The sequence below is a fragment of the Epinephelus fuscoguttatus genome, linkage group LG17 (genome assembly GCF_011397635.1).
Source record: "Epinephelus fuscoguttatus linkage group LG17, E.fuscoguttatus.final_Chr_v1".
Lineage (NCBI taxonomy): Eukaryota > Metazoa > Chordata > Actinopteri > Perciformes > Serranidae > Epinephelus > Epinephelus fuscoguttatus.
Window position 1 is genome coordinate 31,285,503 of NC_064768.1, and position 22,004 is coordinate 31,307,506.

At 41.6% G+C, this 22,004-nt stretch overlaps 1 protein-coding gene across 1 annotated transcript in view; it reads right to left on the reverse strand.

Moving 5' to 3' along the window:
• csmd2 (CUB and Sushi multiple domains 2) overlaps window positions 1–22,004 on the reverse strand; it is a 291,890-nt gene that overhangs the window by 199,370 nt on the left and 70,516 nt on the right. Inside the window, exon 4 of the mRNA XM_049602272.1 lies at window positions 5,272–5,466. Coding sequence (XP_049458229.1) covers window positions 5,272–5,466 — 195 coding nt within the window. The remainder of the gene's footprint in view (window positions 1–5,271; window positions 5,467–22,004) is intronic.

A 22,004-nucleotide genomic window follows, 5' to 3' on the forward strand; every position in this document is an offset into this window, starting at 1 on the left:
CTTAAAGTAACAGACTCACTCTGTTACACAAAACCTGGACCGATTATTATCATTCTGCTATATCGCTTTGAGATCATAAACATCAGACCAATATTACGTCGTCCAGAGTAGGCTCTCTTCACCACCACCTCTTTTGTAGGGAAAACAATCCAGCGTTCTGGATAGACAGCAACACCATACACAAAGGAGACTGAAATCAGTCTCTAGTTTTCTACTTTAAATAATGTGGTAAAGGGTTGTGGTGTAGTTGGTTGCAACAACAATAAATCTAAAACTCTTGATTTCCAATTTGTTACCCTGCCATGGCGTAAAAAAGACAGAAGGGCTTTGGCTCCAAGCTTTAGACCAGACCATCATCGCCAAGGCCCTGTTCCTCTTTTGGGGGAAAGAAATGCGCTGTCACATAAGGAGAGAAACTGGAAAATCCAGTTTCTACTGATGACCAGCTAATGTTAGCTTGAGTAGGAGGCTACTGCACTAACGTTAAAGTCATACCGTGTAGCAGAAAGACTTTCGTCTCCAACTAAGTCCTAGCCTTGATCAAACAGTTGGCTATTAACAGTTTGATTATTAACAGACAAGACTTAGCCTATGGCACTATTAATTCCATAAAATACAGATGCACTTGGACAGGGAAGACTGAATATTGCTATAGGGAAATAAATGCATATAGACATGTCAAAATGATTCTCCAAAAACAAATCAAATTGTACTGACATCAATAAGAATCTTTGGCTTTCTATCCCCCAAAAGGAGACACGGCCTTGACATTTTGCTAAGTACCCATATGTGCCCATCTGATGTCTCAAGATGGCAGATGACTTGTCAATGACTAACAATACCAATGACCCGAGAGAAGTCTTCTGAACTTTACGTGGGCAAGTTTTGCCCACGTTACGTGGGCAAAACTTTGCGAGTGAAGTTTTGCCCACGTTACGTGGGCAAAACTTTGCGGAGTGAAGTTTTGCAAGGAACCTTGTGTGCTTTCTAGCATTTTTAGTTTTTAAAACTAATTATTTATTCATTATTTATGGCCGCAAATGATCTTTTTGCCACTAGCCAAAATGCAGATTTCTAAATTCAGGAGCATGAAAATGTCTCAGTGAGTTACAGCATATTGTTCCTTTGTCTGCAATTTTCGCCATAGGCCAGAGAGACACCAGTCACAGGGTTTCAAAATGCCCTAGAGTGCTTTTTCCATCAGCACAGAGCAGAGTGGAGTGTGTGATGCAACCTAATGTAATGAAGGGGGGGGGTGATTAAGTTCTGATTAATTCAGATTTGTGTTAATCAAAGCAGCTCTTCCCTCCTCAAGACTTCTTTATGGAGACTATTAAATAATGAAACATGCATCTAATGTGTTGCCAGGACAATTCCCCTGCTCTCCTTTTGATATGTTCATTACAGATTAGCTTTGAACAATACAGTATCATGTGATATCTGAGCTGCTATTCCTGAGTCAAACTCATGGAAATGCAGATTTCAGAATACTGTGTGTATACGTCACTACAGTATGTACTGGTGGGGACACATCAAAAGAAGTTTTGCATGACGCATCCAAATCGATGCTGCTCCTTAAATTATGCGAGTGTCTATGGGTACACCTCTGTGCCAGGGTGGTGTGATATTCATTAGTGGGCAGCCACTTACCTGTGTATGTGTATGTGTGGTGTTTTCAGGGAGGGGAGGAAGAGCTCAGAGGCGCCAAGCCCTGTCTATCATCCATCCTACCTGTCACCACAGCAACCCCCCAAAGGGAGGGCAAGCGAGTGTACGGACGAGCGGAAACTTGTGAGGTGTGAACTTGAATAGGAGGGAAACCACGACAGAAGGGCGAGGAGAAGGGGATGCAGAGGATGACAGGTGACAAGCGAGGATGGGCGAGAGAAAAGTGCAAAGGGGGGGTGGACAATGAGGGAAGAGAGAGATGGCGAGAGGGGTGACAGGTGATTGTTGCAGAGGGAGTGACAGGAAGTAGAAGGTAGAGAGAAGAAAGGATGACGAAGAGCATTGATATTCCACACAGGATGGTTTCTTCACACTTGAAGGGAAGTCTCTGACTGCAAACTCTCTCCTTCACGTTGACTCTCTCTGTCGCTCTCTTCATTTTGTGGCTGCCACTGGCCGATGCCAGTGCTCTACGACAATGGAAAACTAAATGTCTATACCATGGACCGTGTGAAACCAAAAAACTGTTGAACACTTCAATATGTGAGGTGTGCAGAAACTTATTAAATTTTTTCCTCAGTCAATTGTCGATGTCAGGATGCTTCCCATGGCTGAACAGTACATATTTTCAGGCTGTCACTTAGGATGTTATGGTCTTCCATAAAGTATAAGGAGCCGCTTCGATTCCTCTGAGTATCACGGTAACAAAGATAAAGGGAAACATAGGCAATGCAAGCAAGCTATAAAAACATGCATGCCATCAACATGCATGTTTATATGCACCATGCAACATGTAAAGCTAAAGTTTGAAAACTATATTTGTGAATAAAATCAGTGCTTTTGTAACAGGCCAAATAAAACGTGTGCACAAACCACAGATAAATAGACATGTGTGCATGTGATGCTGTACGTATAAGCAGTCACATCTAGAGCTTGTCAGTAGTGGAAAGATATGCTTAGGAGAGAGCGTCAGAAATGGAATAAAAGAGTGATGTTAAATCACTTATAAGTATCCTCATGACAACTGTGATGTAGTTTCTGAGATTATAGCTGAGAGAACACGCTGATGAGCGTAAAACAGGAAATGTAAAACATTATCTGTGCCATCAATGGCTGGCTATCGTCTATGGCCCGACAGCGCTGGCACATTTGTCCTCTCCCTAGTCCAGAATGGTGACCGTGCCAAATTGTTCTCCCCCACTCCCAAAGTACAGCGTCAGTTCTGCTTTTACACATATGGGCAGGCTCTATAATTGGAGTGACATTAACAATACACTTATGCATTATGAAGGAGCACTCAGGTGTACACGTTGACTTTTATGTGGCACTGGGAGACCTCAATTAATCACAGGGGAAATTGCCAGTTTCTGAAACTTGTTGGCGTGTAATTTCTGCTGAAAAGGTGGCCTGATCACATCCTTTTAGTGCTGGAGCATTTTTCTTCTTTTTTAAGAAGGAGCCTGGCTGGGCACGAGGAGAGGAGAATGAAAGAGCTAGATTAAGTCTGAACAGCAAATTGTTGGTGAATAATAGAGAAAAGACAGAGGGAAGGCAGATGACTGAGTTCTTCACATTTTCTCATATTAAATGTAAGAAATTGCAAAAGCAGATGAATGAAATGCACACATAATAATTTCACATTCTGATGTGGAGTACAGGCATGTGCATGTGTCTGCATGTGAGTGGGTGGGTAGGTGGGGACTGTGCTGGCGCGTGGTGCCCAGCCATGTGTGCTCCTATGTGGGCTTCCTGACTCCCGGCCTCATTGCAGATGGCACTGTGTCACAGCGCTCTGCTCAGCAGGCACACTGACACAAACCATCGGCCACACGGACACATGGTCACTGCAAATGGACATACATGAACATGCAAACTGTCATGTGTATGACATATGCATGCATTTGAGGTACGTGAGAAGTCACTTCTATACAAAACGAAACCCTGCAAAATTCTGTACAATAGTATCACGTTTGCCTACAGTGAACCATTTTCAAGAACTGTGTCATGTTGGGTCAGACAACACACACTGGCAGGTGTCGCTGCCGCAGGGGTGCTCGCTAACTGTGAGGGAAGGACAACTGGCACAAGCACCTGACTGGGAGCTAACACATGAGGTCCTGTCATGGTAAATAAGACATCAGTATAACCACAGAAAACCTTGTGAGATCATGTGGGGGCATGTGGAAATATATGAGTGTGTGTGGGCTGGAAGATGTTATTGTTTAACAAGTGAACAGACTCTACAAGCAAGGGCAACGCTGTCATTAACAATACTATGATTCTTCAGTTTTTCAGAGAGTTGATGGATAAAAAACTTTGTTTCATGTACAAAAAAGACTCCAGGAAATCTTAAAGTGGTCTGTTTGACTGCCTTTGCCTAAAGCAGGGTTTTCCCTGCCTATCTAAGACAAAGGCGGGCCGCCTGGGTGATTCTGGCCGCCGCCTTGGTTAAAGCGCGTGTGTGCAAGGGGGGCGTTAAGATGTAGCGTCTTTTGCGTGCACAAATCCATTATTTTCAATGTAGACACACGTCATGCGCGCTCACAACCCAAAGCTGTGCCGTAGCAGCACATATTCGGTGCGGCGCGCTTGTTTTTTCATCCAGCGTACAGCTCCACGGACCTGCTTCTCCCTCCGGTACTGTGTCAGATCCCGGTTCCCCCTCGGGCTGTGTCTCTCCTACTGTTTCCCACGGAGCTATGCCCGGTTTGAAAGGCGAAGGAAGCCCGTATGGGAAAAACGTCGCCTCCGAGAATGTGTATTATAGAGGAGAAACACACATATCTGGACCGCTGACTTATATCACCAGAACAGACATGTCCTGTGATTTTCAGCCTCCTTTCATATTTAATAGAGGGGGCACAATACCTGACAGTAATATTCTCAGTTGTCAGGATGTGCCTGCTGGTAAATATAATCATAGAAGGCTGAAAATCACAGGACATGTCTGTTCTGATGATACAAGTCAGCAGTGTGAAGCTCAAGCATGTGGGGGCCTCCTTTCATATGTAATAGAGGGGGGGACTGTATATAAAAGTACAGCTGTCAAGATGGCCCCCGCCACAGGCCTTTGCCACCTTGGTCTTGAAAAAACCCAGGGGAAACCCTGTAAAGAATAAATATATGAAATATTTTCATCTTACAAACGAGTGCCATTGTTTTTTTATATGGCTGTCTGCAACACTTTAAGACTTTGTGGATCCTTTGATTTGTACTTTTAGCTGCCTCACCAAAGAGCACCTGTCGAGCCAGCTATTAGAGCCGAGCAGCGCTTCCTTCTTCCATTGTAAACTATCTTGTTTTATGTTTCAGTTGTGCGAGTCACATTTCTAAATAATGGAACGGCGACCTTTGTGCTTGTTCATTAGATCACTTGGTCCAGCTGCTCTGTTGTCAGCTGGTATTATCCCGACTTGTCATTTCCAATCCAACTTTGCAGGTGATGCTAAAATTACATCCCTATTATTTCACCAAATCTTTTATCTTTGTTATTTATCTATTTTTAAATAACATTAGTTCAGAGATGCTTGTCATTAGACGCAATCAGAACATTTGCTTTGTGGACAAAACAAATTCAGGATTTAGCCTGTTCCTCTGACATACCTCTGCAGTAGGGAAGGGGAAAATCCCAGGCAGCAGTCCCCGCTGAGGTGGCAAGGCAGGACAGGGTGGTGTGACCCTCCAGCACGTAGCCTGGGCTGCAGCTGTAGCGGATTTTGTCCCCTATGTTGAACGTGGACCCCTGCTGGTGGCCATTGAGTAGCTGTCCAGGATTACCACAAGTGTAGCTGGGCAGAGCTGGAGACAGAGGGGAGAGAATGGACAGTTAATAAGGGAGTCTGTGGTGCTGCTTAATGCTAGCACTGACAAGAGCCAGAGTATCAGGGAAAAGTAGAGGAAGAGTCTGGTGACAATTAGCCACACACACACACACACACACACACACACACACAGAGCCATCTGCTCATGACAATATATCTGACCTAAGCAATGACTCACTGAAAAAAAAACACACTATAAAACTTTTTTCCTAGTTATGTACAGACAATTCAGTGTAATAGCAGAAGTGCTGATAATATGACACAGACCAGACCATGTTGTGAAAACCCACACAGTCTTAGACTTCATTACGTCGTTAAAATGTCCCCAAAGGGGCAGCTTGTGGTGCAGCACAATAAACAATACTGTAAACACAATTAAAATACATAATACATAAGTCTATTTGTGAATATATGAGTTAACATGACCTCTTCCCAATTCACCCCACCACAGCTTGAGTTGGGTAATTTCAGAAAAACTACCATGATATGTAACATAATACTGTTTTTTAAACACTGTATTCGCCGTGAAGTACATTTACATTTTCACTGTCTTCTCCCTACAGTGCTTCAGATAACCATGGCAGTCACTCAGTCATTCATGGATGCCATGTTGACCATTGCAGTGTCTCCAATCATGTATTTGCATGCAAATAAGTGAGCCCAGTATTGACAGACCCTTGTCTAATTGTGTGTTATTATGCAAATCAAGTTCAAAGGAAGTTCAGCCAATATCCAAACCTCTTGCTTCAGCCTTGCAGTAAAACAGGCGTGATTGTAGTTTATGTTCCCCTTGATGACACCCAGTAAAACGGCTAAGCCTGTAGAACAATCGGCTTAATATACTACATAAGTGTGTATTCTGTGGATGGTTTTGTTTTTGCCGCATCTCACACAATAAACCCTCAGAGGTGTGGAAGAACCGCCATGGCCACACATGCATCACACACACGTGCACTCTGTCATCCAGCCTGCGGCCCCAGTCCCAGTCACACACAGTGAGGGAGCTGGCCAGGGCATGTGCTGGACTTTGGATGAAACTCAGTCTCTCCACAGGGACTGGGCTGAACTCCGGAGTGGACAGAATGGCTCCTATACAGCAACACAGCTTACTGGCACTTCAACATCGTGCTCAATGCATACTTGATTTTCTACCCTATTGGATGTGTCGAGCTCTGTAATGTATTTCAAAGATTAGAGCGTTTCAAAGGCAATTAGATAATTTTGGGTGTACAGCAAGATGTTTATCTTGAGAGGAAATCCAGCTCCATGTTCAGTTTGGAAAATGTTTTTCAGTGGTTTTAAGATAAATAAGGTTAAACGAGGATATATTTTGGTTTAAGAAATGATATTCTGTTTGTTTGTTGTCATTTTTCTCCCTCTGTAGCCCCGTAAGATAACATTTCCTTTCAGCAAGGTCTAACAAGGACGGATCAATCATTTTATCCAACAGCGCATTCCACAGGGCTCGAGCTGTGGAATTAACTGGCTGGTAAATAAATCGACTGCAAGCAGTTTGTGTCCAGTCCACCATCAGACAACAAACATGACCTCTAGGTGCCTGATTTGAGACGTGTGTGTGTGTACCCCTTACAAAGGTTACCTTAGCTGTGAAGCTACGAGACAGTATAAGCCTTTAGTGACACTATCTCACAGCTGTGAATTCTGACTATTTGCATACATATTCGGCAGTCTCCATTCATGGCAGGAGCGTTCTGGGGTTTGCAGATGACAGAGATGTCCAAAACGAAGGCAACGTGCTGCTGTCTCACCAACACACAATGTCAGTCCCCATATTAGGAAAAAGGCGTCATTGACTGACAGAATACAAAATTGGTATGAATATCAAATGTCAGAAAAAGTTTGTATCATCCAGCGTTTATACTCTGTTAGTTATCCAAAAATTAGCATGAAAATAAAAGTATTAAAATTTGTGTTTGTGTGTGCAGCGGCACTTAAGGCAACAGAAGATTAAATTTTGCCACAAAAATCATCTTCTCTCTGCATTTCTTTCTTTATTTCTTCCTTTAAATTAAATTTTAATTAAAAAATGTGTCACAAATATCCAATCCAATGCTTGCTTGTTTTACTCGGATTTTCCAACCTAAAGATTTACAAACACAAAGCAGCCTCAATCACAAAATTCAGTATCAGCATTGTCAGCCAATTGCAAAACACATCAGCCAAATCCTTGTTGTCCAGCATGACATTTTCTGCTTTTCTGAAGAGGCTCTTAAAGGATAAAATCAGCTGCATGTTGCACTTCAACGCCCCAATCAGTGATTTCACATAATTTGTTGAAGGTAGAACACCTGCTGAGACATCAAGGATTCTCTCCTACATGACTCTGTGCTTTCTTTTTCTTTTAAAGTAATTGTTGGGGTACTGTCCCTATGAACTAATCCTATAATCTGATGAAAGACTGACTTGTCATTTTTAGGCTCCACTGTGCCATAACCTTTATTTTGACCAGCCAAGGCCACCTTATTACAGCCTCCCCTCCATCACCACCAGATTAGCATATACACAAGGACTCTGTCTGATTAGCATATTAGCCGCTGGGACTCATGCTTCAATGCTGCAGCATGGCCACAGGGGGCCCTGGTGGCATGCAGGTAAATGCTTCACCCCTGTGGTTGTGAGCATGTAAGGCTGGATCAACACAGCTTGTGTCACAAAAGTTTAAGTCTGAGCAACGCGTGCGAGATGTAAGGGGAGGAGGGTCAGCTCGGATAGAAGGCTGGAGAAGTGCAGGAATAGATGACTTCCTCACAGCAGACGTTTTGACTTGTGCTAGTGCTGGGACTCTGATACTGTGTATGCTGTCATACAGTGGCACGCCTAAATGGAACAGAGCCATCATTAATGTCTGTGCTTTTTTCTGCTACGTCAAGTCAAAATGTCTGCCGTGGCATATGTGTGAGGAAAAAGGTTTATACAACACTGGGAGGATAACAAGGGAAATGTGTGTGTATGTGTGTGTAAGGGAGAGTGACAGAGTGAAAGAGAGAGGCAGAGATGAACAGGATGACTGATTTTATTGCATTAGAACTGATTGAGGGCACCGTACTGTCAAGAGTGCAGATGTGCATGTATGGGCATGGATGTACTGTATATGTGAGTGTGTGCGTGCATGTATGTGATTTTCTCATCACACTCTCCATTTCAGGTTATTAGTTTGGGCAGTAAATTAGGTCTAAAAGTGCCATTACTGCTGCAATCCTCAGAGCAGGGCTATGCCTCGAGCACTGGAGTGGGAAATACTTTTTTTTAACCTGCCTGAGAATCCATACTCCCTTTATTTGTGCAATGTGAATTTATCTGTCACCAATAAACATCAAGAGTAAAATACATTGAGGGTATTTGATATTGTGCATGGAGACAGCATAATGCACAACACAGCACACCTGAAAATGAAGTTTTATTCTTCCCCACTTTAATGCGACTGAACTCCAAAACTGGCTTGATAGTGGTAGAATTTTGCAGCAGACAATTCATGCAAAGGTAATGTCTCTCTTTACGTATAATAAAGCAAGAGAACCTGCTTAGAGCTGAGTGTAGCCACAATCAGGAAACAGGCAGGGGTGTATAAAAAAACAGCCTTTTTGCACTGTGTGCTTAAACTCATTTATCTCAATCTATTCTGTTTCTTCCTGCAGGCAAAATCCTAAACAGAGAGAGAGTATGAAAAGGGAGAAGAAGGGGAAGAAACACAAAAACAAACACACACACACACCAAGGAGCTCGAGAGAAATAATTAGAAAACAATATTAAATATTTGCAAGACGACTTCACATTACTCTCCATTAATTTCCTCCCCTGCACATGCTTTCATACATCAGCATTACTTCTGAAATTATTCTACTTGCTTTATAGTCTTCATGGGAAAACTTTCTGTGTGAGAGCAGAGGTGGGTTTCTTGCAGGGGGTCTGGCTTTCATTATATCCCCACACCAAAACCCGCAACAGTAGCCCTTGGGTGTTTGTCATGGCAGGTCCATAAGTCACTAGGATGGGAGACTGTGACACGGCCCGTCCCCAAGGACCCGGATGCTTTAAGCACTTCCACTGCTGAAACGGCAAAGGATGCTCCTCGTCCATCAATGCATCCCCCTCTACGGCTCACACTGGCTAACAGTGGAAGCATATGAACACGCTCAAGTGGGAGCAAACCATGTGTGCGCACACATAGACGCTGAGAGCAGGGAGCCACGCCATCCATCACACCATCGGCCCCTTACATCATCTGCTTACGTTCCTTTATTCTTTCCCCCCTGTCTCCATACCCTCTCACTCCTAGTGACTAGAACAAAGGACAGTGGAGAAGGAGATGGTATGAAGCCCATCTCCTGTGGGATGACCTTTGACCCTAATAAGACTGATGCTCTCTCTTGCTGGAGGTCTTTAAGACAGTTCCTCAATTTGTCATCTTCTCCCTTTAAGGAAGAGGGAATAGTAATATACCCCTGCATACTGTAAAACCCATTTGTCACGATGGTTTTTAAAAAAGTTAGTGTTGCAAAGTAAAGAGATCATGAATTTCTTAGCAGGAGGCTTCGTACAAGAAAGTGTTTTTCATAGATGGACGAATATAGTTGCTGCAAATGGCAGACAATGAGAGAAGGGCAGAAAACATTGATTTCCGCTAAAAGTTCAATGGCAGATTTATTATTATTTGTTGTGTCTGATGAGTAAGTAAATCAGAGGTAATATGCTCAGGTTGGGGGAAAAGGCAAGGAAAAAGACAAAGAGAGAAACTATGTGAGCTACAGAGAAAAACATGTAGAGATGACAAGTCAAGGAGACAAACCTGTCTCAGTAAAACTGATCCAACATCACTCTTTCTGCCATGTTTCAAACAGCTACAAAATGCATGACTGACAGTGTGACACCACAGGTCAAGTATTTACACGTAAATATTCTTTGAAATATACCGGGAAGGTGCGGTATACAATGCAAGTAGCGGGAAAGAAATCTGTTCTCTGACCACATCACTAGGAACCTTTTTTCTCTTCCTGTCTGTGTTATTCTTCAGTGTTCAACCTTTGTTTAAATAAGCAGGACAATTAGGTAGAGGGTAGTGATTAAGACTGACTCATATTCTGAAGTGAGAAAGAGACCAAGAGACAGAGCAACAGAGAGGGAGAAAAAGATCCAGATACTGTAAGCAGATGGTAAGGAATAAACAGTTGCAAGGATGTTGGCAAAAACAGTACTGTCATCAATAGGAAGGAGCTATGTTCTGCAACCCGTGGCTCTAATTTCCAGCATCAGACAGCAAGACACAGGAAAAAAGAAATGATGACCATACAGTGACTTACATTTTGTAGCGATTTGGAGTTTTACTTTTTTAAGAAAACCAACTCAGTTCACTACAGGTTCAATGTTTGCCTTTACCTCTCTGTATCCAAAGTACTTATCTCACTTCACTCTTTCCAATCTGTCTTTCCGATTTCCGCCCTCTTTCCATTCCTTGTCCCGTGCCTCTTCCCTTCCTCGCGTCTTCCTGCTATGCATTTGGATGTGACATTGCAAGATCGATCCCAACACACAGGTGCATTAGCTCAATAAGCAGTTTCTGCTTTGTCAAGCAGCAATTCAATCAATGCCTCCTGTTCCTTACACATGGGCCGAACAAAAGCTGGCAACTCCCATCACTTCTGGTTAGAGAGGCTGAGGAATGCAGAAATCAACTCTGCCTTAGATGCAAGGAAGAGATAGCATCCTACAGCTGCTGTGTGCACGTGTGTAGGTGCATTATTGCATCTAAAAGAGGTATAAAAATAATAATAAACTGCAACAAAGAACTTCTGTCAGTTCAATGTTCCCCGGGGAGTATTATATTTGCATCAAGTTACTCACCAAAAACACATTGTGTGTATCCTTAAGCTCTAACAAATATGATAAATGCACTCCTTGCCTCATAAAACAAACCATTTTTTTTTTATTTTACTTTAAAACCTGTCTTGATCACATCCATGTTTAATACCGAGCAGTCTTCTTTCCTGCCTTTGTTGGCACACTGCTGTATGTCTAGATGCGTTACAGCCACATATAGATTACACACATAGGGATTTCATCATGTATACCTACACTATGTACTTAGAAAGACCAGGCTTTGGACATGTTGGTGTTTAGAAAATGGAAATTCCCAATTACAATCAAACATTTTACAGCTTAAAAGTAAGATAATTGAAATACTGACTGCTAATTTAGAGTTCGCTGGTAAGGTAGTTGATCATTGCTGTGGGCTAAATTTGTCACAGTGTGCCTGTCCCTGTTTAATCTCCAAATGTCATACAAGTTCCCTATTTTCAGAAGGTCTAGCAGAAAACAATTCAGGGAACATCTTCTTTTTAGACAGATAAGAAAGGGGAGCTGCATTGCATGTTTTTTGAGACTAAAAGCCTGTGCTTGGAATCCTATCATCCCAAGAATCATCATCCCACTGAATTTGCCTCATCATACCTTTGTACGCTAACGACTGTGTTGTGTTCTCCACAGCCTGTAATGCTTAGATTTTAAGGTAGTGGAAACACACTTGGCCCAGCCACCTTAGATTTCAACAGGCAGAGGAAAACCCTCATCAAAGTTGCTGCGCGTAATCACATTTGAGAGTGTTTATGTGTAAAATTGTGTGTGTACCTGGGTGAGCGGCTAATAGTTAATGTTGTATGGCATGTCGCTGCCTGAATGGTTTGGGGTTAGAGTTCCAGCTTTGAAAATCCCTGCCTGATTTTGAGCTTAGCTGTGCATAAAGCTTCTCTAACCTGACAACAAGAGAAATTCTGGAGTGAGAATGAGGGTTTGAACCTCTGTGTGCACACAATCGCGCACACACACACACACACACACACACACAAAAATGCATACAAATACAGAGTGGAATGAACTCTAGATATCCTCATTTCCCACGCACACAACAGCAGGTGCAGTAAAAAGGGCCAGTTGCTGTGTGGGAGGCGCTGAGGTGTGAAAGAGAGCTCATACAGAATTGATGGCTACCGACAATGTCTGCAAAACGGAATAATGTGCCATTCAGTAGCCATTCACTATATATGAGACTAAACTAAGAGGGATTGGGGAGCATGAGAAGGGAAGTCAGAAGACAGATGACAGGGCTGGGGGAGCTGGGAAGAGAGATCAACACATCTGTGTACGGCCTTGACTCTGTCTGGCTTGAAGCATCTAAATCCCCCTGGCTTTTCAGGCTTATCGCTCAACTGCATTACTCTTTCAAACTAAAATCACAGAAATCCTGTGGTCACACCTGCAAGCTCAAGTACACAGGTACACAGACACATTTACGCCAAATCAATAAGATTACATGTGAATGCAAACTATATAGGTTACTTGATATATGTCCATTTATCACTGAGTTAGCTGATGGCCAGAGATACTGCACTACTACAGTTTGTCGTACTTATAATCTACTGATGCCGTAGAGTCATCTAGAATACAATAACAACTTAATGCAACAGAATGAGTCTATCAAACACTGTATTCGACACAAAACAATTTTGGAGAAAAACTATAACAAGGTAATTAAAATTTCCATAATTTCATAGAACAAGTTTATTCAAATGTGCTAAAGTAAAGTTGGTGTATAGACTTCACCAATTATAGTACAGAAATGATGTGTATGCCAATTAAGGCCAAAACACACTGCTGCTAAACAGTGCACTTCAAAACACCTGTCTCTATTATTTTCTATGTACAACCCCACACCAGCCCCTGACACTTCACGCCACTGTCGTATTTCTAGCCTTACCACCCGTGAAAAAATAGTTTTCTTCCCACTTGCATATCCCTTCTACACCAAAGCATGATGGGAAGACAGTTAGACCATGCTAAGGTGCTGCTGTCTGGGCAAAAACTAGAAGCTGCCTACCCTGCTATCTTGTTTTCCTGCATTTTGTCTTGCTTTGCCCTCCCCTCAGCCGATCCTCTCTTCCCCGCTCTGCAGGTTGCCTTGGAAACAGTAAAGGCCCACCAGAGAGGACTTTGTGGAAGAGGAAGTGTTGAAGCGTAAACGTGGAGGTTTGTGGGGAATGTGAGAAATACAAGCGCACCTCTTTTCTTGGAATGCAGTAAATCTAAAACATCTTTCAAATACAGTCCTCTTTCCTATCAAGGCTGTCTTCCAAACTGTGTTGGCATGTTTGTACCATCTTTTCATACATCACATGACTAGGATACGGAGCTTAGAAGAACCAGTATCCTCCGGACATTCTTTAGAAGTATGTCTTACCTTGTCAGGTCAACGGGTCAAATGCCAATTCAGACTGACATCCCATGAACCATGTCTCCTTCAATTCACTTTAGTTTTCCATCAGTTTAGTTATCTGCCTTGTGCAGATAATAGAGCAGCGGTGGCTTGATGAAGCAAAGGTGCATTGAAAAGATTAATCAATACCTTTATTTAACCTTGCCTTCGCCCCTAAATTTATCACTTTCTTCCTCGCTCCCTTTCTCTCTCTCTTACCTGTCGCCTGCAGAGGTCAAAGGCAAGGATGCATCTCTGATGGGTTAGGAATAAAATAGGCTTATGTAAATAATAATTAGACATCATTAATGCCAATACATCAAGGTACTAAAACTTATTCTTTGATATACAATCCTTATGACTGGTATATTTTAATATAAAACAATAAATTAACCACCAAGTTCAATGGTAAGCATGAGGAATTAATGTAATTACTTTCTATAGGTTCACTAAATGCTTAAATCATGCATTTTGTGCTAAACTCAATTAATCTTATCTGCATACAACATGGCTTGATTCTGCACTCAATTTACATGCCATTAGCCCATGCTTGTCACTGTTGCTTTGGTAACAGGTGACTCCTGATGTTAGCATATATTAGCTAGCAAAGCCTAATCGTCCCAGCAACAATAACCTATAAGAGCTATGTTAGCCTTAGCAACAGCTGTGTCCAGTGCGTCTTTCGAACAATGTAATGAAGCGCAATACAAAAAATATTTTAAAAATTAATAAATCATAATATATATATAATTAAAACATATATTTATTTAACCAGGCAAAAGCATTATTGAGTTTAAAAATCTCTTTTTCAAGAGTGACCTGGTCAAGAGGGCAGCATAAAACATTGTTACAAGTTACAAGGCAAACAGACATACACAACTGTCCCACTACAACTGAATAGAAAACCACAGTATCCAATTAACATGGAATACAATGACCAGGACAAGAACAAACAAACAAGGGTACAATTTCTAAAATGATTTAGGAACAGTCACAGTGACTTAAAGAGCTAATTTCTTCTTTAAAATCAACTTCCCCTACAGTGATCAGCTCGGCCAGTTTCAGATCCTTCTCTGAATCATTCCAGGACAAAGGAGCAGCATATAAAAAAGCTTTGCCGAGGTCTGTTCTCACCCTTGGAACCAGCAATTGAAGAATATTATGAGAGCGAAGGCAATATTGAATGGATATTGAATGGGTGAATGATATCTGTGATGTAAAGCGCTTTGAGTGGTGCTTAAACTAGAAAAGTACTATATAAATGTAGCTTATCGCCTATTTGTTCGTCAACCAAAGAACACACAGCAGGCCCACAGCTTACAGTCTATACCCAGTATGGAGCTGTTGACAGCTGGTAATTTCCTGTTTCAATCTTATTGTACGTACTGTGGAAATAGCACAAACACAAAATGGAGTGGGTTTCCTAGACATGTTTATCAAAATTAAGTATATAGGCAATGTTAGTTTCATATTATTGCTAATTTGACAGATAATGCCAAATGCCAAAACCAGAGTCCGCCAAAGACTGACAGTTATAAAACAACATCTGACAGACAGGTTTGTGAAGTCAAGAATGCACCTGGAAGTGCACACTGACTGCCTCCCAGGCTGCAGTCATTACTTTACTTCTGAATGATATGTTGTTTTGATGAAAAATGGCATTGACTCTCGATGCTCAACACAGTTTGCAGTCCCCTACACCTCCACCACCCACGGGGCCAACAACTACACATAAATTCTAACCTGAGGGAAATACAGGTCAGTGTTCTGTCTGAGGAGCACAACAAAGTCAGTGAGGCCAAACACCTTTTTTACTGGTCAGGCCTTTATGACCAAAGAGCTGCTGGTTTTAGCACTGTGTAAATATAGACAACGCCCAAACATACACACATGCTAGTGAATCATGTTGCTAACAACCACCTCATTGTCACTGACAGGAGAGACAGACAGTCTGTCATCTCTACTGGTGTACAACATTCATTATGGAATTGTTTTACTGATGATGGTAAACTCTGTGATTCCTGTTTACCATGTCATATCTTAAAGTAATCAATATGACAAATCATTGGATTTAGATTATCATTTGTTACAAAATGACAGAGCAAAACTACTTTTTCTTCAGCATACATATCTGCTCCATGTATAATTTGTCCTGTGCTCTCCTTTCAGGGAAAATCAGACACTAAATCAGAGAAGTTAATATTTGAGATTTTTTGGTTTCATGATGGCACCCTTTGCCAAAATCCTGCTCTGGAATCTGTCTGTAATCCCAAATTGAATTTAATTCCTTGTTATTTTTAACATTCTAATTATTTGCAATTTTTTATGCTCAGATTTAGCCTATTATTATTATTAACCATGTTCCTACACACCTTTTCCACAGGCTTATGCATTGCCAATGCCACCATCGGCATTTGGTTGTTACACATTCTGTCCACTAGAGGGCATTCCAACATTACAATTTAACTTTTGGATTTACAAAAAGGTGCTTTCTTACGAAGTAATAATTCATCTCAGGCATGAAATTAATAGCGTTAACTTGTTAACTTTGATGAATAGCTTCAATCTCACATTGCTTCTTAAATGGTCAAGAGGTAGTATCCGTGGGTGCATCATTTTCAGCCGTTCATGAAATTGTAACGTTAGAGGTTAACGTTACCACATTGAACATGAGGTTGTGATTTACAAAACTTTATCGTTCACCAGATGTGACACTCCGAGCACCAGCGAGAGCACAATCTGGCACAAAATGGACCGTCGGTAAGTTCAGAGCAATGATGCAATATACAATTCGGTTATTCAGAGCACCACACTGTCAGAGCGGGAGAGTGTACTTTGGGTACTTTACCTTAGGAGACGGAGCAGCAAGGCAAGAAGGGCGAGATTCACTATAAAGATTCATTAAAAAACACATTTATTAAAAATGTACACATTTCAATAGTAATTTTAGTATTTGATTAGTATTAACTTTTTTACTATTGGAATTAAATTTGACTCTCAAAATTTGTTGCAATAGTCCTAACTTGCATGCCCCTCCAGCCAGCTGAGACTCAAAGTAGCATTTCTGAAATTTCCCAAAAGACTGGGATGACTAACTGTGATTTCAGTTGGACTTTAACTGAACTCTATAAAATACTGTCAAGTTGCTATTATTGGCTCTGACTGGCTGACTGCTCTGCTACAAATATACGGTGAAGACTGGCACCTCTTCACTGCATATATATAAATAAATAAATATCAGTGCATGAGTCATATATATATAATGTATAAAATACAATGGCTCACATTCTGACAAAGGTCTCTATGGACAAATGCTCAAAGGAAGTATTTCATTCCTATGGAGCAAGTAGCCTGTGTATGAGTGAAGCATCTTTACTCTATGCAGTTCTGTTTTTGGCTCAACTCTAAGTCACACTCGCACTGCCTTTATTTTGCACGCTCTGCTTCACCAGTTAAATCATGCTGTCATCCTTATTTCTTTTGCTCGCAATTTTTTTTAGACCAAGTGCCTGATCTGCCTGTATGACAGCTGGCAATGCATTACTGTTTATTTTTAATAGAGTAGGAGCTCCAGTTGCCTTTACTACCATATAACAAGAGACATAAACTAAATTAGCAAAGAATCAAGAGCTGTGAAAAATCCCTGAGAAACAATTTGTTGATATTACCATAGTTTTTCTGAGAGGAATCCAAATTTGAATGGACTGTTCTACCTCATATACAAATGGTTTGGCTGCTTCCATTCAGATCCTCTGCTGAATGTCTGAAGCAATCTCTCTCATCGACCCTGCAATCATCATCAAGTGAACCACATTTAGATTTTTTCTGATGTATAATTAGCTACATTTGGCCTATTATTGAACTGTAGTTGTATGGGATGAATCATGCAATCATAAAATCCATTAAATAGCCATGTTCCGGTGCATGGCTAGTGTTCTATTGCAATATGGATTTCTTCTCTTCTGAACTGTTACTATCACAATATGATAATCCATCAGAACACGCCCTGCTCCTCTCTATTTCACCTCTTATCTTTTTCCCCCCAAGATCTAGATGTGTCACGTTATTTTATATCACACTTCCTCCAGGCATTTTCTATACATGTATACTGTGTAATCATCTTATTTAAATACTCCATACTTCCTTGTCTTCCTCTATCCCCTCTAGCCCCAAAAGAATGACTTGATGTTAAAGGAGAAGTTTTATGGTATAACAGGCTCGTTTCCTTCAAATCCCACCCCGTAATCCCCCAGATAGTCTTTTCTTTTGATTCCAGACCTGCTGTAGGGGTATACTTCCCTGGGGATGTGCCATCCTATAGTCCATGTTTGCTTCATCCTTTATGTTTCCTTTCAGCTTACGGATCATAGAGAAAGGCAGTGACTTTGTAACAAACACCAATAGATGTTGTCTAGAAGGCAAGACTACGAACAAATACATTATTCAGGTCCACCAATAGCCAATATAAATGGACAGTGCCTTAATCCATATACATATCATTCTGTAAAGAAAGCTCCATGCTCAATGCTGCAGCTAAATCAAGTGGCATTTGGAGGTGATCCAAGTAAAACACATAAATAAACCATGTGATCATCTCATTGTCACTCAAAACACATTGTTTAGGAGCTACACAACCGTGCATAGTGAGTATAAAGGAAGCGAAGCAGAAATCCACTCTTGACTGCCAAAAAATGCCAATTTTACTTCCCACCCACTCTTACAAAGACGGCTCACCCCAAAATATCCACTGGCTCCCCCCTTTGACAGAACACCTCAGCTTGTTCCAAGTCTTTGCCTCATTACACTGAATGGCAACTGTGAATTAAGGCCTCAAATAGAGCACGTAGCAATGCCAAATGATGGGTGAGAGACAAACACAAAACAAACAGGTGTGCCTTCACTTTACGCTCCAGTGACAGCGCGTTTGCACTGCGAGCTTGAGCAAGAGCTTGTCAGGTGCGCACAGAGGCCGACAGTGAGATACACACTTAGAGAGGGACAAACATCAACACAAGGATAAACACAAATCAGCTAAAAGCCCAATTTCGCTGTGACTCGTGAAGATATTTGTCTACTTCCAAGCAGTCCGAGGAGGAAGGTTTATTTCTCTGTGACACCTCCCAGTTGTCTCTCCTCCCTCCAGTAAATCAACCTTAAATGGCCCGGGCTGTTTCTCCGCTGTCGGTGTCAAAACAGTGGAAATCCAACTGAGCACAGCAAACATTGATTCTCTATAAATGAAGAAGAAGTAGAACAAACACAGCTGACCCATGTGATAGTGTTAAAGGGATGATATTATGCAGTGCTTGAGCGTGTTTACTTGTGTGTATGTTTGGCCACATTTTGTTTCCTGGCTTATGTGACTGTCTGTGCTATTTGTAAAGATTCAGTTGTGCAATTTGCCACAGTATGGACTGAATTATTCACAATCCGAAACAGAACAGCATCAGCAATCCTATACCTAATCAGTAACCATGACTTCAAATGTTTGTCTATATTACCAGCCACAGTAATTCAATTACATTTGCACACTGACAGATTCAAATAATCATTACAAAAATCTATACAAAGACTCCGTTGACAAATCTTTGACTACACTTCCCAGAACAAATGTACTAGACCTTAAATTTGACCTTTAACATTTAGGTGGCTAACAAGTGAATACTCAACAGTCGATAAGGTCTGAAAGGGATGAGTGGAGGGAATTCACAATGGCTGATCGATAGGTCCGGCCTGATGAATGGCTGCGCATGAGAGCAGCCTGGTAAACGGAGAAATGATTAAACACAGCAGCCAAGAGGGAGCCGCTTGGTTGATATCAATTAAAGCAATGAGAAAGAATGTACTGGTTACTGTTCATAATCGTCGCTGGGTGTTTCATCATGGATGGTAACATGCATGCCAAGCAATTTCAATGATGTATTAGATTACACAACTGCTTAATCATAAACAAAGGTTTATTAAAGTTGCCTATACTTGCGTCTTCGGTAAATACACCTTACGCTATTTAAAGTTTAATTCCAATCAAACTAATTGGAAGAAGCAATTGAGGGGAACCAAAAGGCTGCAGCATTACCGACACAAAAGACAGGATGATTACATACTGTCCTTCCAAATAACTTTTAAACTCCAACAGCTGAACATTTTCTGGATCAATAAACTGTCACACCAATTTACCTGCAAGAGAAGGGAGTAAATAAGCCAGTAAATACCACACTGTCACAAACAATAGATGAGAAGTCTGATAAGGTATAAGGTATAAGGTGTCTCCATAGTCACAGCATATCCGCAGACCTCCTCTGCCTCCCACCTGCTGAGTGTCTCTGTCACACCGAGCCAAAGCAGAACCCCCACTATGCAATCAATACGCATACCTCCTTTAACAGTTGTGTACTCTCTCTCCCTCATTCTCTCTCTCCCTGTCTGTGATGAATGACTGAACATGACATGAAAACATGACAATCAAAGCACATCTCCCCTTCCTCACACCCTCAAAGGCTCCCCTCCCTGTCAGTCTGCCCTTCAATTACCAAAGCAGAAGTGGACACTAATTTGCCCCAAGTTCCAAGGGTTTTTTTTTTTTTCACCCTATTGCTTACACCTTGCACATACTCTTGCATCAACACTTGGCAGTGAAGAAGACAGATGGCAATTAGATAAACAAGAATAGAGCTCATAAGTCACGCAGCTTTTCCTCAGGCACTACAAAGCTTTCAACTTTGTGCTGCTTGCATGGTGTAAAAAAAAAAAAAAAAATCTCCATGTACAAAAGGCGATTCATCACCTCGGTCCCAAATGTGGATACACATTTGAACGTACTGTACACGCGCGCACTCATACATATATTCAGAAGCACGTTCCTACCTCATCCCAGCTCAGAAACAATGACACCCTAATCTGAGGACAATACAGGCACTAATCCACACAAAACAGGGATTGTACAGAGAGACAAACGTGGGAGTGAGGGAGAGAAAGCGCTAGCACGCTAACAAGCGAAGGAGGCTAATCCTGATGAGAGATAGAGGCTGGGAGAGGAGGGAAAAAATTACTGTTAGGGAGGGCAAGACAGAGAGGAGCAGAAATGAGGTTTAGACATGAATTGTCTCGACTTTGGAGTACATTTAATTTTGTAGTTTGGTTGACTCACAGACCAATGTTGATATGCAACAGTTGTCTTTTTACCTGGCAAAACCAAATGGCTGCTGGGTAACACTAAAACTGTGATTTCCAATGTATGACTGGAAAGCCAATGAAAGAGGCTATAGACAAAACAAAACACACAATACACCTTTCTGTCTTTCCTGGGTTTAAATTCACAGAAATTATTTTGAATATTTATCCTCAAATTTGATTGGATTTTTGCAGCACCATGAGCAAAACATCAAACACCAGCCACAGTAGCGTATTTCCATAGAGACTGAAAAACTGTCGTGCTAATTCCATCTTCAAGGGAATGGACAACACTGAAAGATCATATAATTATTACAATTGTGGTCAAACTAGTCAGAAACCAGTCATAGCTTACCTTATTGTTACTGAAGTGACTGTGCACATGTACACAGGACTGGATTAATCCTAACACCCCTCATTGAAAAAGGGGCACAGCTTCAAAAGGTGAACTATCACCCTTACTTACAGCAAGTTGGCTGATGAGGGTTATCTCAGGCTGGAATTAATTACATCAAAGTCTGCGATCCGGAGGGCTGAGCAGATGACATTTACAAGAGGCCAACCGAGGCGCTTAATTACACACTTTCATAAAGTGACAGAATTAGTGTGCCAGACTGGTACCACGCATAAACAGTGGAGGAATAACAACACTAGCAACCTTTAGGAGAAGTCAAACAAAACAGGTAAAAGGGGAAGAAGTGTTTTGGGTGACATTTTATGCGGTCAAAACCCAATAATGAAGTGCTATGTCAGAGGAGAATTGAGAGCAGCTCAGGTTCCAAGTGCTTTTTGGGGAGATGAGCTCACTGACTTAAAAAATGCATGGCTGTGGAGAAGGGTGAGCGCTGTGCATGAGTAACGGTGCAGCAAATGTGCCGTGTGGCACTCCTTGTGTTCCTATGACCTGCTTTTCGTGATGATGCATCTCCAACAGGGTGGAGAAAGAAGATTCCCTCATAGCTTAATCCATTATCTCACAGCTGTGAGTTATCCTTGTCTTTCTATCGCTCACAGTCTAATCATCATATCTCTTTTTATTTCTTTTTCTATTCCTATTTCCTCTCCCCCATACACTTTACGTT